Raw genomic sequence first — 16,374 nt, forward strand, 5'->3', positions numbered from 1 at the left:
TTTAGCTTTTTGTTGAGGCGGGACGCCATCATGTCTATCTGAGGCAGTCCCCACCGATCTGTGATCTGTGTGAAGACTTCTTGATGAAGTCCCTACTCTCCCGGATGCAGGTCGTGCCTGCTGAGAAAGTCCGCCTCCCAGTTGTCCACCCCCGGGATGAACACTGCTGATAGTGCGCTTACATGGCCTTCCGCCCAGCGTAGAATCCTGGTCGCCTCTGCTATGGCCACTCTGCTCCTTGTGCCGCCTTGGCGGTTTACATGAGCCACTGCCGTGACATTGTCTGACTGAATCAGAACCGGTTTGTTCCGAAGCCATTCCTCCGCTTGGCGTAGGGCGTTGTATATGGCCCTCAACTCCAGGACATTGATGTGGAGACCAGTCTCTAGGCTTGACCAGAGACCCTGGAAATTTCTTCCTAGTGCGACAGTTCCCCAACCTCGGAAGCTCGCGTCCGTGGTCACCAGGACCCAGTCCTGAATGCCGAACCTGCGACCCTCCAGGAGGTGAGCACTGCGCAGCCACCACAGGAGAGACACCCTGGCCCTGGGAGACAGGGTGATCCGTTTTTGCATGTGTAGATGGGACCCGGACCATTTGTCCATTGAAAAGTCCTTGCATGGAACCTGCCGAAGGGGATGGCCTCGTATGAAGCCACCATCTTCCCCAGAACCCTTGTGCAATGATGCACTGAAACCTTTTTTGGCTTCAATAGGTTCCTGACCAGAGCTACGAGCTCCTGAGCCTTCTCCACTGGAAGAAAAACTCTTTTTTTGGTCTGTGTCTAGAATCAGGCCCAAAAAGGTCAGACGCATTGCAGGGACTAGCTGGGATTTCGGTAAATTGAGAATCCAGCCGTGCCTCTGCAACGTCTTCACGGACAGAGACACGCTGTCCAGCAACTTCTCCCGAGATCTCGCCTTTATGAGGAGATCGTCCAAGTACGGGATAATTGTGACGCCCTGCCTGCGCAGGAGCACCATCATTTCCGCCATTACCTTGGTGAAAATTCTCGGGGCCCTGGAAAGACCAAACGGCAACGTCTGAAATTGGTAGTGACAGTCCTGTACTGCAAATCTCAGGAACGCCTGGTGAGGAGGGAAAATCGGAACATGAAGGTACGCATCCTTTATGTCCAGGGACACTATCCAATCCCCTCCCTCCAGGCTGGCGATGACCGCTCTGAGCGATTCCATTTTGAACTTGAACCTCTTCAAGTACAGGTTCAGGGATTTCAGATTTCAAATGGGTCTGACCGAACCGTCCGGTTTCGGTACCACAAACAGGGATGAATAATAGCCCTCTCCTTGCTGGAGATGAGGAACTTCGACTATCACCTGTTGAATGTACAATTTGTGAATTGCAGCTAACACCAGCTCACTCTCCGACGGGGAAGCCGGCAGAGCAGATTTGAAAAACCGGCGAGGAGGCATGTCTTCGAATTTCAGTCTGTATCCCTGGGAAACAATCTCTATTGCATAGGGATCCACCTGTGAGAGAACCCAGACGTGGCTGAACAGACGAAGACGTGCCCCCACTTGATCTGACCACCTCCCCCCCCCCCCTGAAAGCCCCAGCGTCATGCGGTGGACTTTGCGGAAGTAGGGGAGGACTTCTTCTCTTGGGAACTAGCCGAGTGCAGCTTTTTTCCCTTGCCTTTACCTCTGGCAACAAAGGACGATCCTCGTACCTTCTTGCTTTTATTGGAACGAAAGGACTGCATTTGATAATGCGGTACCTTCTTAGCATGCTGCGGGGGAACATAAGGTAAAAAATTTGATTTACCGGCCGTAGCAGTAGAGATAAGGTCCGAGAGGCCTTCTCCAAACAACCCCTCCCCCTTGTAAGGCAATGACTCCATATGCCGCTTTGAGTCGGCGTCTCCCGTCCACTGTCGGGTCCACAAGAGTCGCCTAACAGAAATAGACATAGCGTTTATTTTGGAGCTTAGTAAAACAAATGTCTCTCTGAGCATCCCTCATATACAAGGCAGCATCTCTGATATGCTCAATGGTCATTAGAATGGTATCCCTATCTAAGGTGTCAATCTCCGTAGATAAGGAGTCTGCCCATGCCACGACAGCACTACAAACCCAGGCCGACGCCATGGCCGGTCTAACGATAGTTCCTGAATGTGTGTAAATGTGCTTCATGGTAATTTCCTGCTTGCGATCAGCAGGATCCTTGAGGGAAGCAGTATCTGGAGAAGGCAGTGCCACCTTCTTGGATAAGCGTGTCAGTGCCTTGTCTACTTTAGGCGAAGATTCCCATCGTATCCTATCCTTCTGTGGAAAAGGATACGCCATAAGAATCCTTTTGGGAACATGTAGTCTCCTATCCGGAGACTCCCAAGCCTTTTCGCACAATTCGCTTAGCTCAAATGAGGACGGAAACGTGACCTCAGGCTTTTTCCCTTTATACATGTGAACCCTCGTGCCAGGGACAGGGGGTTCCTCAGTGATATGCAAAACCTCTTTTATGGCAATAATCATGTATCGAATACCCTTTGCCACCTTCGGCTGTAATTTTGCATCCTCGTAGTCGACTAGACTAGAGTCAGTATCTGTGTCGGTATCTGTGTCAGCGACCTGGGATATGGGGCGCTTTTGAGACCCTGACGGTCCTGGCGCCCCAGGGACAGGCACGGTCTGGCTACCCGACTGATCCCTAGCCTCAGCCTTGTCTAACCTTTTATGCAGGAGATTCACATTTGCATTTAAGACATTCAGCATATCCACCCAGTCCGGTGTCGGCATTGCCGACCTGACATTCAAACACTCCCCCTCCACATTAAGCGAGCCTTCCTCGTCAAACATGTCGACACACACGTACCGACACTTCACACACACACACACACACACACACACAGGGAAACTCCTTTCTGAAGACAGTAGCCCCTTTAAGGCCCTTTGGAGAGACAGAGAGAGAGTATGCCAGCACACACCCCAGCGCAATGACCCTGGAGACCAACACAAAATGTTTTTCCCCAGTAGCGCTGTATAATATCTTATCCGCCAACTATGTGCCCCCCCCCTCTCTTTTAAACACCCCTTCACCGTGTGTAAGCAGGGGAGAGTCCGGGGAGCTTCCTCTCAGCGTTCTGTGGAGAGAAAAATGGCGCTGGTGAGTGCTGAGGGAGAAGCCCCGCCCCCTCGGCGGCGGGCTTCGGTCCCGCTCAGATTTGTGTAAAAATGGCGGGGGCTCTTTTATATACATGTACCGTATTTTTCGGACCATAAGACGCACCTGACCATAAGACGCACCTAGTTTTTAGAGGAGGAAAACAGGAAAAAAAATTCTGAACCAAATAATATACCAGTACTGTATGGTAGTATATGGGTACCTTATTATGGCAAATATTACGCTGCCCAAAGCACTCTGAGGAAGAAGGAGGTGAGGGGGGGGGGGGGGGGGGGGGGGGAGAGTCACTTTATTGTGGCAAATATTGTACTGTGTACACAAGGTTCCCCGCATCCAGCCTGTCAGTTTACGCCCGAAGCACACTACTCTGAGGAAGGACTCGGAGGAGGTGAGGGGAGGGAGCGGGGGAGTCACGTGATGCCGCCTCTCAGAAGACGGCAAAGCAGCAGCAGCAGGACTTTGGAGGAGGCGAGGGGAGGGAGCGGCGGAGTCACGTGATGCAGCCTCTCAGATGACGGCAAAGCAGCAGCAGCACTTTGGAGGAGGCGAGGGGAGGGAGCGGGGGAGTCACGTGATGCCGCCTCTCAGCTGACGGCAAAGCAGCAGCAGCAGACATGACCCGCCGCTACCCGCACTCATAACTGCTGCCTCTCCCACCCAGTGCGCTCCCACCCAGCGCATTGAGAGCGCTCCATAAGGTTATTACTCTGCTATTATTCGGACCATAAGACGCATATTCGGACCATAAGACGCATGTACTTTTCCCCCCACATTTTTGGGGAGAAAAAGTGCGTCTTATGGTCCGAAAAATACGGTATATCTCTTTTTGCCATGTTTTGAGGTGTTATTATTGCTGCCCAGGGCGCCCCCCCTGCGCCCTGCACCCATACAGTGACCGGAGTGTGTGAGGTGTGTGGAGCAATGACGCACAGCTGCGGTGCTGTGCGATACCTCAGTGAAGTCGCTAAAAGCTTCTGCCGCCTGAGACGTCTTCTTGCTTCTGTTCTTCTGGCTCTGTGAGGGTGGAAGCCCAGGACGAACCTGTGTTCACCCCCTCTGGAGCTAATGGTGTCCAGTAGCTGAGGAAGCAGGTCCTATCATTTAAGTAGGTCTGCTCCTCTCTCCCCAGTCCCTCGATGCAGGGAGCCTGTTGCCAGTAGTGCTCCCTGTAAAAATAGAAAAATCCAAACAAAAATGCTTTCTAATGCAAAGAACTCAGGAGAGCTCCCTGCAGTGCGCCCATCTTCCTCTGGGCACAGTTTAAAACTGAGGTCTGGAGGAGGGACATAGAGGGAGGAGCCAGTGCACACCCAGAATCCAAAGCTTTCTTAAAGTGCCCTATCTCCTGCGGAGCCCGTCTATTCCCCATGGTCCTTACGGAGTCCCCAGCATCCTCTAGGACGTTAGAGAAATTGTGATTTAATCAGTTTGTCTGAATTACCTTTTTTTTTGTCCATTTTCCAGTGTTTGGGAGCAAATGGTCAATTGTCTTTTGCTCCCATACATAACCAGATTTTCATTTCAAACAGCCAGATTGGAGAGATGGTGTGCCAGAAATTTTATAGTTTATGCCCAGTTTAAGACGTATATTTATGGCTGTAATCCAATTAGCTAAAATATTTTCTTGTGGCTAATACTCGTTGAAGGCTGTGACCGCGAAAACACACGTTCCACTGAAAAAAAATATTCTGGGTGCCCTAATATTGCCGGAAAAAAAAACACATTTTTTTTTAATGGTAATTTGATACCCCCTTAAGCAGAAAAGCTGCTGCACTGCACGGCTCACTAACACCAGGTGTCTTGCACGGCATGATATATTGAGGCTAGGTGTATGAGGACACATCTGTACATATACTGTATAATGCCTAAAAACAGATTGGGAAAACCTAAATTACTATAAAATAACCTGTCTGTGAAGAGAAATCATAAAATTATTGGTTTACTAATAGTCCATTACACTATTATCAATATGAAATGAGTTTACTACTAGTCCATTACACTATTATCAATATGAAAGGACTATGGAAAAAGAAGCTAATGGTCTATTCCTCACACCAGCTGCAAAATACCAGTCCTTTATTCCCCTCTACTGCTCTCCTCTGTCTGAATATGGCCCATAAGGTCACATAACTTGCTGGTTAAGTTATAGACTAATGCTGGTTGTATTCTGCACCCCCTACCGGGGCAAAACGCAGGATCTCTGGAGGGGGCTTCTAAATATTTGATTTTAGAGAGACTGTTGCCAGCCCCTGAAGGATGCATAATTAGCATGTAACAAGCTAGTTTGCCACAAAGTGCATTTTATGTAATACAGTTCTTCAGACATATGTATGCCCAGTGATCATAGTAAGCCACTTATCAGATTTCTCTGGTGCGATGAGTGAGCACTCAGATCCACACACATACAGCAGACTAGGTAGGAAAATCTGCTACTATTGGGCATGTGCAGCAGCTCTATTCCACCCTTCTTACTGATTGTAGTGGCCGCTTGCCCGGCTGTGGAGAAGGGGTGTCTCTGGGTAACTGGAACCCCCCTCGTGTTTGCCCATGCCCTCCTATGTATATACAGTTAGAGGTTGTTTTTGCTGCATCCAGTGAGGCCATGCGTTGTGCTGTAAATTTGAGTTTCTAATCTATACTGCTCAAAAAAATAAAGGGAACACTTAAACACAATGTAAGTCAAACACACTTCTGTGGAATCAAACTGTCCACTTAGGGAGCAATACTGATTGACAATCAATTTCACATGCTATTGTGCAAATGGAATAGACAACAGGTGGGAATTATAGGCAATTAACAAGACACCCCCAATAAAGGAGTTGTTCTGCAGGTGGTGACCACAGACCACTTCTCAGCTCCTATGCTTTCTGGCTGATGTTTTGGTCACTTTTGAAAGCTGGCGGTGCTTTCACTCTAGTGGTAGCATGAGACGGAGTCTACAACCCACACAAGTGGCTCAGGTAGTGCAGCTCATCCAGGATGGCACATCAATGCGAGCTGTGGCAAGAAGGTTTGCTGTGTCTGTCAGCGTAGTGTCCAGAGCATGGAGGCGCTACCAGGAGACAGGCCAGTACATCAGGAGACGTGGAGGAGGCCGTAGGAGGGCAACAACCCAGCAGCAGGACCGCTACCTCCGCCTTTGTGCAAGGAGGAACAGGAGGAGCACTGCCAGAGCCCTGCAAAATGACCTCCAGCAAGCCACAAATGTGCATGTGTCTACTCAAACGATCAGAAACAGACTCCATGAGGGTGGTATGAGGGCCCGACGTCCACAGGTGGGGGTTGTGCTTACAGCCCAACACCGTGCAGGACGTTTGGCATTTGCCAGAGAACACCAAGATTGGCAAATTCGCCACTGGCGCCCTGTGCTCTTCACAGATGAAAGCAGGTTCTCACTGAGAACATGTGACATACGTGACAGAGTCTGGAGACGACAAGGAGAACGTTCTGCTGCCTGCAACATCCTCCAGCATGACCGGTTTGGCAGTGGGTCAGTAATGGTGTGGGGTGGCATTTCTTTGGAGGGACGCACAGCCCTCCATGTGCTCGCCAGAGGTAGCCTGACTGCCACTAGGTACCGAGATGAGATCCTCAGACCCCTTGTGAGACCATATGCTGGTGCGGTTGGCCCTGGGCTCCTCCTAATGCAAGACAATGCTAGACCTCATGTGGCTGGAGTGTGTCAGCAGTTCCTGCAAGACGAAGGCATTGATGCTATGGACTGGCCCGCCTGTTCCCAGGACCTGAATCCAATTGAGCACATCTGGGACATTATGTCTCGCTCCATCCACCATTGCACCACAGACTGTCCAGGAGTAGGCGGATGCTTTATCAGGAGCATGCCCAGGCCTAGTAGGGAAGTCATACAGGCACGTGGAGGCCACACACACTACTGAGCCTCATTTTGACTTGTTTAAAGGACATTACATCAAAGTTGGATCAGCCTGTAGTGTGTTTTTCCACTTTAATTTTGAGTGCGACTCCAAATCCAGACCTCCATGGGTTAATAAATTTGATTTCCATTGATAATTTTTGTGTGATTTTGTTGTCAGCACATTCAACTATGTAAAGAACAAAGTATTTAATAAGAATATTTCATTCATATCTAGGATGTGTTGTTTAAGTGTTCCCTTTATTTTTTTTTAGCAGTGTATATCTCTCCACAATTGTGTTGCCAGTTTTGTTACAGAATAGACAAACTAAAAAGCAATTATTGTTATCTCATGTGACATAGTATAGATTAGTCTACATAATGGCAACAATACATGGATATCATGTTCTGTTTAAGAAGGTATCATTTGCATGTTAAATACTTACAAAACATAAGGTAAAAGGCTTGGATGGTAAGGTGGTGGTGGTATTGGCTGTTGTGAACGATATCTGCTACGACCAGTTAGTCTCCGAGGCATAAATGGAGGATAAGGCTGTAAAAAAGAAAAAGAAAAATGTAATATAGAAAATGGGTACATTATATATCATGAGGCATATAGTAATGAAAAAGATGTTCTGGTTCGGCTATGTAAAAAAAAAAAAAAAACTAGTAAAATTATATATATATATATATATATATATATATATATATATATATATATATATATATATATATATATATATATATATATATATATATATATATATATATATATATATATATTTATATATTTACAAAAGGAGCTGCAAGAGATATCGAACAAGGGTTATCCCGCACCGTAGATTATATAATTGAACCAACCACACACACAGGACTACCTACATCTGGTTCCTATTGTTCCACGTTACTTGGATACAAGAAATCCATTTAAATCAGGGGTGGGGAACCTTTCTACCAAGGGCCATTTGGATATTTATAAAATCCTTCGGGGGGCCATACAAAAATTCTCAACTTAAAAAATTACCCTGCCCCCCAGTAGGTCTGCCCCTTTGAGGTACTGTATACGCGCGCCCAAAAAATGGGTGTGGCCAATTAAAATGGGACGTGATACACATATGCCCCCAATAGTACAGTGCCAGATCCACAATTGCCCCCACAGTGCCAGGTATACAAATGCCCCCCACAGTGCCAGGTATACAAATGCCCCCCACAGAGCCCCCCCACCCCACTGTGCTGTTACCGCTGCTGCTCCATCCGGCGGCGTCTCGGGTGTCAGGACAGGGAGGAGAGCGCGGCTTTGTCGGGCGGCGGCATGCAGGACTTCAAACCAGCCGCCGGTTCGTGAGCCAATCAGAGCCACGCTCTCCTCCCTGTCCCGACAGCTGAGACACGCTGCCGCCGGACTGAGCGGCGGTGTGACTCACCGACACAAACGGGTGGGCCGCACCAAACGGCTTTGCGGTCCTTATACGGCCTGCAGGCCGGAGGTTCCCCACCCGATTTAAATAAAAGAAACCGGTCTGGTATCGCTACCCTATATATGGGAGGGGAAATAAAACCATGGAAATTCCCACTATTAATGGCATAACAAGAAATAAATCCTTAATCCACTAAAATAAATGTTTCATTATATAATAACTGAAATATAAAAATAAGATTTTACTTACCGGTAAATCTATTTCTCGTAGTCCGTAGTGGATGCTGGGGACTCCGTAAGGACCATGGGGAATAGACTGGCTCCGCAGGAGACGGGGCACTTTAAGAAAGAATTTGGATACTGGTGTGCTCTGGCTCCTCCCTCTATGTCCCTCCTCCAGACCTCAGTTAGAGAAACTGTGCCCGGAAGAGCTGACAGTACAAGGAAAGGATTTTGGAATCCAGGGCAAGACTCATACCAGTCACACCGTATAACTTGTGATAAAACTTACCCAGTTAACAGTATGAACCTCAACGGAGCATCAGATCAACCCTGATGCAACCAAACATAACCCTTATTTTAGCAATAACTATATACAAGTATTGCAGAAGAAGAAGTCCGCACTTGGGACGGGCGCCCAGCATCCACTACGGACTACGAGAAATAGATTTACCGGTAAGTAAAATCTATTTTCTCCAACGTCCTAGTGGATGCTGGGGACTCCGTAAGGACCATGGGGATTATACCAAAGCTCCCAAACGGGCGGGAGAGTGCGGATGACTCTGCAGCACCGAATGAGCAAACACAAGGTCCTCCTCAGCCAGGGTATCAAACTTGTAGAACTTTGCAATAGTGTTTGCCCCTGACCTAGTAGCCGCCCGGCAAAGTTGTAATGCCGAGACCCCTCGGGCAGCCGCCCAAGAAGAGCCCACCTTCCTTGTGGAGTGGGCTTTTACTGATTTTGGAAGCGGCAATCCAGCCGCAGAATGTGCCTGCTGAATCGTGTTACAGATCCAGCGAGCAATAGTTTGCTTTGAAACAGGAGCACCCAGCTTGTTGGATGCATACAGGATAAACAGCGACTCAGTTTTCCTGACTCTAGCCGTTCTGGCTACATAAACCTTCAAAGCCCTGACCACATCTAGTAACTCAGAATCCTCCAAGTCACGAGTAGCCACAGGCACCACAATAGGTTGGTTCATATGAAAGGATGACACCACTTTTGGCAGAAATTGTGGACGGGTCCGCAATTTTGCCCTGTCCATATGGAAAACCAGATAGGGGCTTTTATGTGACAAAGCCGCTAATTCTGACACACGCCTAGCTGAAGCCAAGGCTAATAGCATGACCACCTTCCACGTGAGAAATTTTAACTCCGTGGTTTTGAGTGGCTCAAACCAGTGTGACTTCAGGAAACTCACCACCACGTTAAGATCCCAAGGTGCCACTGGAGGCACAAAAGGGGGCTGAATATGCAGCACTCCCTTTACAAACGTCTGGACTTCAGGAAGAGAAGCCAGTTCTTTTTGAAAGAAAATGGATAGAGCCGAAATCTGGACCTTAATGGAACCTAATTTCAGGCCCAAAGTCACTCCCGACTGTAGGAAGTGAAGGAAACGGCCCAGCTGGAATTCCTCCGTAGGGGCATTGCTGGCCTCACACCAAGCAACATATTTTCGCCATATACGGTGATAATGTTTAGCCGTCACGTCCTTCCTAGCCTTTATCAGCGTAGGAATAACCTCATCCGGAATGCCTTTTTCTGCTAGGATCCGGCGTTCAACCGCCATGCCGTCAAACGCAGCCGCGGTAAGTCTTGGAACAGACAGGGCCCCTGTTGCAACAAGTCCTGTCTTAGAGGCAGAGGCCATGGGTCCTCTGTAAGCATTTCTTGCAGATCCGGATACCAAGTCCTTCTTTGCCAATCCGGAACAATGAGTATTGTTCTCACTCCTCTTTTACTTATGATTCTCAGCACCTTTGGTATGAGAGGAAGAGGAGGAAATACATAAACTGACTGGAACACCCACGGTGTCACTAGTGCGTCTACAGCTATCGCCTGAGGGTCTCTTGACCTGGCGCAATATCTCTGTAGCTTTTTGTTGAGGCGGAATGCCATCATGTCCACCTGTGGCAGTACCCACCTCCTTGCAATCTGCGTGAAGACTTCTTGATGAAGTCCCCACTCTCCCGGGTGGAGGTCGTGCCTGCTGAGGAAGTCTGCTTCCCAGTTGTCCACTCCCGGAATGAACACTGCTGACAGTGCTCTTACGTGATTCTCCGCCCAGCGAAGAATTCTGGTGGCTTCCGCCATCGCCACCCTGCTCCTTGTGCCGCCTTGGCGGTTTACATGAGCCACTGCGGTGATGTTGTCTGACTGAATCAGCACCGATTGGTCGCGAAGCAGGGTCTCCGCTTGACTTAGGGTGTTGTATATGGCCCTTAGTTCCAGGATATTGATGTGAAGGCAAGTCTCCTGACTTGACCACAGACCTTGGAAATTTCTTCCCTGTGTGACTGCCCCCCACCCTTGGAGGCTTGCATCCGTGGTCACCAGGACCCAGTCCTGAATGCCGAATCTGCGGCACTCTAGAAGGTGAGCACTCTGCAGCCACCACATGAGACACCATGGCCCTGGGGGATAGGGCGATCAGCCGATGCATCTGTAGATGTGATCCGGACCACTTGTCCAACAGATCCCATTGAAAGGTCCTCGCATGGAACCTGCCGAAGGGAATGGCCTCGTATGATGCCACCATCTTTCCCAGGACTCGCGTGCAGTGATGCACCGACACCTGTTTTGGTTTTAATAGGTCTCTGACCAGTGTCATGAGCTCCTGAGCCTTCTCCATAGGGAAATAGACCCTCTTCTGGTCTGTGTCCAGAATCATGCTCAGGAAATGGCAAACGAGTCGTAGGAATCAACTGCGACTTTGGAATATATCGAATCCAGCCGTGCTGTTGTAACACTTCCCGAGAGCGTGCTACGCTGATCAGCAACTGCTCTCTGGACCTCGCCTTTATGAGGAGATCGTCCAAGTATGGGATAATTGTGACCCCTTGCTTTCGCAGGAGCACCATCATTTCCGCCATCACCTTGGTAAATATTCTCGGTGCCGTGGAGAGACCAAACGGCAACGTCTGGAATTGGTAATGACAATCCTGTACCACAAATCTGATGTACGCCTGATGAGGTGGATAAATGGGGACATGAAGGTATGCATCCTTTATGTCCAGAGACACCATAAAATCCCCCCCTTCCAGGCTTGCGATGACCGCTCTGAGCGATTCCATCTTGAACTTGAACCTTTTCAGGTATATGTTCAGGGATTTTAAAGTTTATATGGGTCTGACCGAACCGTCTGGTTTCGGTACCACAAACATGGTCGAATAATAACCCTTTCCTTGTTGAAGGAGGGGAACCTTGACCACCACCTGCTGAAGATACAATTTGTGAATTGCAGCTAACACTATTTCCCTCTCTAAGGGGGAAGCTGGCAGGGCCAATTTGAGGTATCGGTGATGGGGCATCTCTTCGAATTCCAGCTTGTATCCCTGAGACACAATCTCTATCGCCCAGGGATCTACCTGGGAGTGAACCCACTTGTGGCTGAAATTCAGAGACGCGCCCCCACCGGGCCAAGCTCCGCCTGTGGAGCCCCAGCATCATGTGGTGGATTTAGAGGAAGCCGGGAAGGACTTCTGTTCCTGGGAACTAGCTGTGTTGTGCAGCTTCTTTCCTCTGCCCCTGCCTCTGGCAAGAAAGGACGCACCTCAGACTTTCTTGCCTTTTTGTGATCGAAAGGACTGCATTTGGTAATACAGTGCTTTCTTAGGTTGTGAGGGAACATATGGCAAAAAATTTGACTTTCCAGCAGTAGCTATGGAGACCAGGTCCGAGAGACCTTCCCCAAACAACTCCTCACCCTTGTAAGGTAAAACCTCCATGTGCCTTTTTGAGTCGGCATCGCCTGTCCATTGCCGAGTCCACAGGACCCTTCTGGCAGAAATCGACATTGCATTTATTCTAGAGCCCAGAAGGCTAATGTCTCTTTGAGCATCTCTCATATATAGGACAGCGTCTTTTATATGCCCCAGGGTCATTAATATAGTATCCTTGTCCAAGGTATCAAGTTCCTCAGATAAGGTATCCGTCCATGCTGCTACTGCACTACACACCCATGCCGACGCAATTGCCGGCCTTCGTAAGGTACCTGAATGTATATAAATTGACTTCAGGGTACCCTCTTGCTTTCTATCCGCAGCATCTTTTAGGGTGGCCGTATCCTGTGACGGCAGGGCTACCCTTTTGGATAAGCGTGTGAGAGCTTTGTCCACCCTAGGGGAGGATTCCAGCGTAACCTGTCCGTTTGCGGGAAAGGATACGCCATAAGCATCCGTTTGGAAATCTGCAGTTTTTTATCTGGAGATTCCCAAGCCTTTTCACATAACTCGTTTAGCTCATGTGAAGGGGGAAAGGTCACCACCTGCCTTTTTTCCCCATACATATGAACCCTCTTGTCAGGGACTGGGGTTTCCTCTGTGATGTGCAACACATCCTTTATTGCAATAATCATATAACGGATGGCTTTAGCCAATTTAGGCTGTAACTTTGCATCATCGCCATCGACACTGGAATCAGAATCCGTGTCGATATCTGTATCAACAATTTGGGATAGTGGGCGCTTCTGAGACCCTGACGGCCTCTGCGACATAGGAACAGGCATGGGCTGAGACCCCGACTGTCCTAAGGTTTCAGCTTTATCCAACCTTTTATGCAAGGAATTAACAGTATCATTTACAACCTTCCACATATCCATCCAATCAGGTGTCGGCGCCCCCACATTCATTTGCTCCCGCTCTGCTTCCACATAGCCTTCCTCGTCAAACATGTCGACACAAGCGTACCGACACCACACACACACAGGGGATGCTCTTTTTGAAGACAGTTCCCCCACAAGGCCTTTTGGAGAGACAGAGAGAGAGAGTATGCCAGCACACACCCCAGCGCTATATGTCCCAGGAATCACACACTAACTTAGTATTAACCCAGTAGCTGCTGTATATAATGTTTTTGCGCCTAATTTATGTGCCCCCCCTCTCTTTTTACCCTCTTCTACCGTGTTTCTGCAGGGGAGAGCCTGGGGAGCTTCCTCTCAGCGGAGCTGTGGAGAGAAAATGGCGCTGGTGAGTGCTGAGAAAGAAGCTCCGCCCCCTCAGCGGAGGGCTTCTGTCCCGTGTTTCTGTGTAAAATTATGGCGGGGGCTCATGCATATATACAGTGCCCAACTGTATATATGCCCACTTTTGCCAAGAGGTCTCTAATTGCAGCCCAGGGCGCCCCCCCTGCGCCCTGCACCCTACAGTGACCGGAGTATGTGGGTTTAATGTGGGAGCAATGGCGCACAGCTGCAGTGCTGTGTGCTACCTCAGTGAAGACTGGAGTCTTCTGCCGCCGATTTTGAAGTCATCTTGCTTCATTCACCGGCTTCTGTCTTCCGGCTCTGCGAGGGGGACGGCGGCTCGGCTCCGGGATCGGACGACAAAGGGTGAGATCCTGTGTACGATTCCTCTGGAGCTAATGGTGTCAGTAGCCTAAGAAGCAGGACCTATCTTCAGTGAGTAGGGCTGCTTCTCTCCCCTCAGTCCCACGCTGCAGAGAGTCTGTTGCCAGCAGATCTCTGAAAATAAAAAAACCTAACAAAATACTTTCTTATAGCAAGCTCAGGAGAGCTCACTAAGTAGCACCCAGCTCGTCCGGGCACAGATTCAAACTGAGGTCTGGAGGAGGGACATAGAGGGAGGAGCCAGAGCACACCAGTATCCAAATTCTTTCTTAAAGTGCCCTGTCTCCTGCGGAGCCCGTCTATTCCCCATGCTCCTTACGGAGTCCCCAGCATCCACTAGGACGTTAGAGAAAAGATAGTAAGTGTGAAAAAAACCATAAAACTGCTGCACACTGCAGAGTAGAGGGAAGGGGGGGGGGAGATTCAATTGAGTGCGGTAAAAACACACACCAGAACTTTACAACAAAAAAATAATCCCAGAAGTAGACAGATATTGGGGTTAATTGAATTCAACCCCAGTATCAACAAATATCACTGCTGTAGCTAGTGATAAAGTGGTTACTATGATAGACATTCAGTATATAATACAAAGGAGACGTATGAAGCAGTAAAGAGCGTGGAGAAGCGAGCCAGTGGACAAGTTGCCCATGTCAACCAGATACCTATAATTTTATAGAATGCACTCGATAAATGTTACTTCATAGCCGATTGGTTGCTTTGGGCAACTTCTCCACTCTTTTCACTGCTTCATACAGGTCCCCCAAAAAATCTTATATCAAGGTTCTCAGCACTCCGTGGTATATTTACTAAAGTGTAGGTGTTTTGAAGTGGAGATGTTGCCCATAGCAACCAGATTCTACTTAACATTTCTCTTGCACCTGCTAAAAATATAATCTGATTGGTTGCTATGGGCAACATCTCCACTTCTAAAAACCTGCACTTAAATATACCCCATAGGGGGTTTTCAATGCTAGTCTGACCCTTTCCGACAATGCAGTATTCAATGAGCAGCCAAATCAGACAGGATTTGGCCTTTCCCTGACAATACCAATAAGACTTTTTTCTTTTCTTCCCCTCCTGCTTTGAACTTTTAAGATGGCGGGTGCTCTTTATAGCCGGAGCTCAGCAGTCCGGGAGGGGGAGGGAAGGTACCTCCAACGCCTCAGTCTCGGCACCCGCAGGGACTTCAGCGGGGTGTAGCGCAGAGCCACCCAGGACAGGTGAAAAAAAAGGAGGGTCAGGATGACATCACCTCTAGTCGGATTGACATTGTCGGAAACGGGGCTAAAACTGTTGAGTTTGGCCGCGCTTCAAACAAGATAGTTGGATTCCGACAAGTCGGGAATTCCCGACTTGTCTGAAAAAAGAGCCGGCATTGAATAGGTCGGAACCCCTTACAACCTAAAAGCAGTCGGAAACTGCAGTCTTTCCGACAAGACGGGAGTTTCTGACAGGAATTGAATATACCCCATAGTGTGTGTGTGTGTGTGTGTGTGTATACACACACTCACTATCCACAGCCGTGATAAATAGATGCCTTGCCATCTTGAAATATAGGTGGTGAGATGTGACTCATACCTCTTGATGTGACATTTGTGGCAATATTAAGTTATGTACTGTAATTGCTTGGATAAGCTAGGGTGTCACTTTGACGTGTAATTACATTTCAACATGAACTGCAATGACTGGCTGTTTGACTCCATCTTATGTTGCAACTTGGATGCATGGTTACATTTGTTTCATATGAAGCACTAGATGCGATAGACATAGATATATATACAGGTTGAGTATCCCTTATCCAAAATGCTTGGGACCAGAGGTATTTTGGATATGGGATTTTTCCGTATTTTGGAATAATTGCATAGCATAATGAGAAATCATGGTGATGGGACCTAAATCTAAGCACAGAAGGCATTTATGTTTCATATACACCTTATACACACAGCCTGCAGGTCATTTTAGCCAATATTTTTTATAACTTTGTGCATTAAACAAATTGTGTGTACATTCACACAATTCATTTATGTTTCATATACACCTTATACACTCAGCCTGAAGGTCATTTAATACAATATTTTTAATAAATGTGTATTAAACAAAGTTTGTGTACATTGAGCCATCAAAAAACAAAGGTTTCACTATCTCACTCTCACTCAAAAAAAGTCAGTATTTCGGAATATTTGGATATGGGATACTCAACCTGTATTTTACACACACACACACACACACACACACACACACACACACACTATATTGCGCATCAATAGTCTTAAAAAGTTCATAGACAAGCCAGGCATAGGTTGCTTTCACTTGTTGTGTCGCTCTCCAATCCACTGTTCCAAAGGGTCACATACCCATGTAAAAGCACCTGAAAATTA

The 16,374-nt window shown here is 48.0% G+C and overlaps 1 protein-coding gene across 4 annotated transcripts in view; it reads right to left on the minus strand.

The window, feature by feature from the left end:
- Positions 1-16,374, minus strand: part of RNF38 (ring finger protein 38) — a 514,010-nt gene that overhangs the window by 32,937 nt on the left and 464,699 nt on the right. For all 4 annotated transcript variants that reach the window (XM_063914635.1, XM_063914636.1, XM_063914638.1 and 1 more), the window contains one exon: positions 7,459-7,565. In XM_063914635.1, coding sequence (XP_063770705.1) covers positions 7,459-7,565 — 107 coding nt within the window. The remainder of the gene's footprint in view (positions 1-7,458; positions 7,566-16,374) is intronic.

Source organism: Pseudophryne corroboree, chromosome 1, assembly GCF_028390025.1.
Source record: "Pseudophryne corroboree isolate aPseCor3 chromosome 1, aPseCor3.hap2, whole genome shotgun sequence".
NCBI lineage: Eukaryota > Metazoa > Chordata > Amphibia > Anura > Myobatrachidae > Pseudophryne > Pseudophryne corroboree.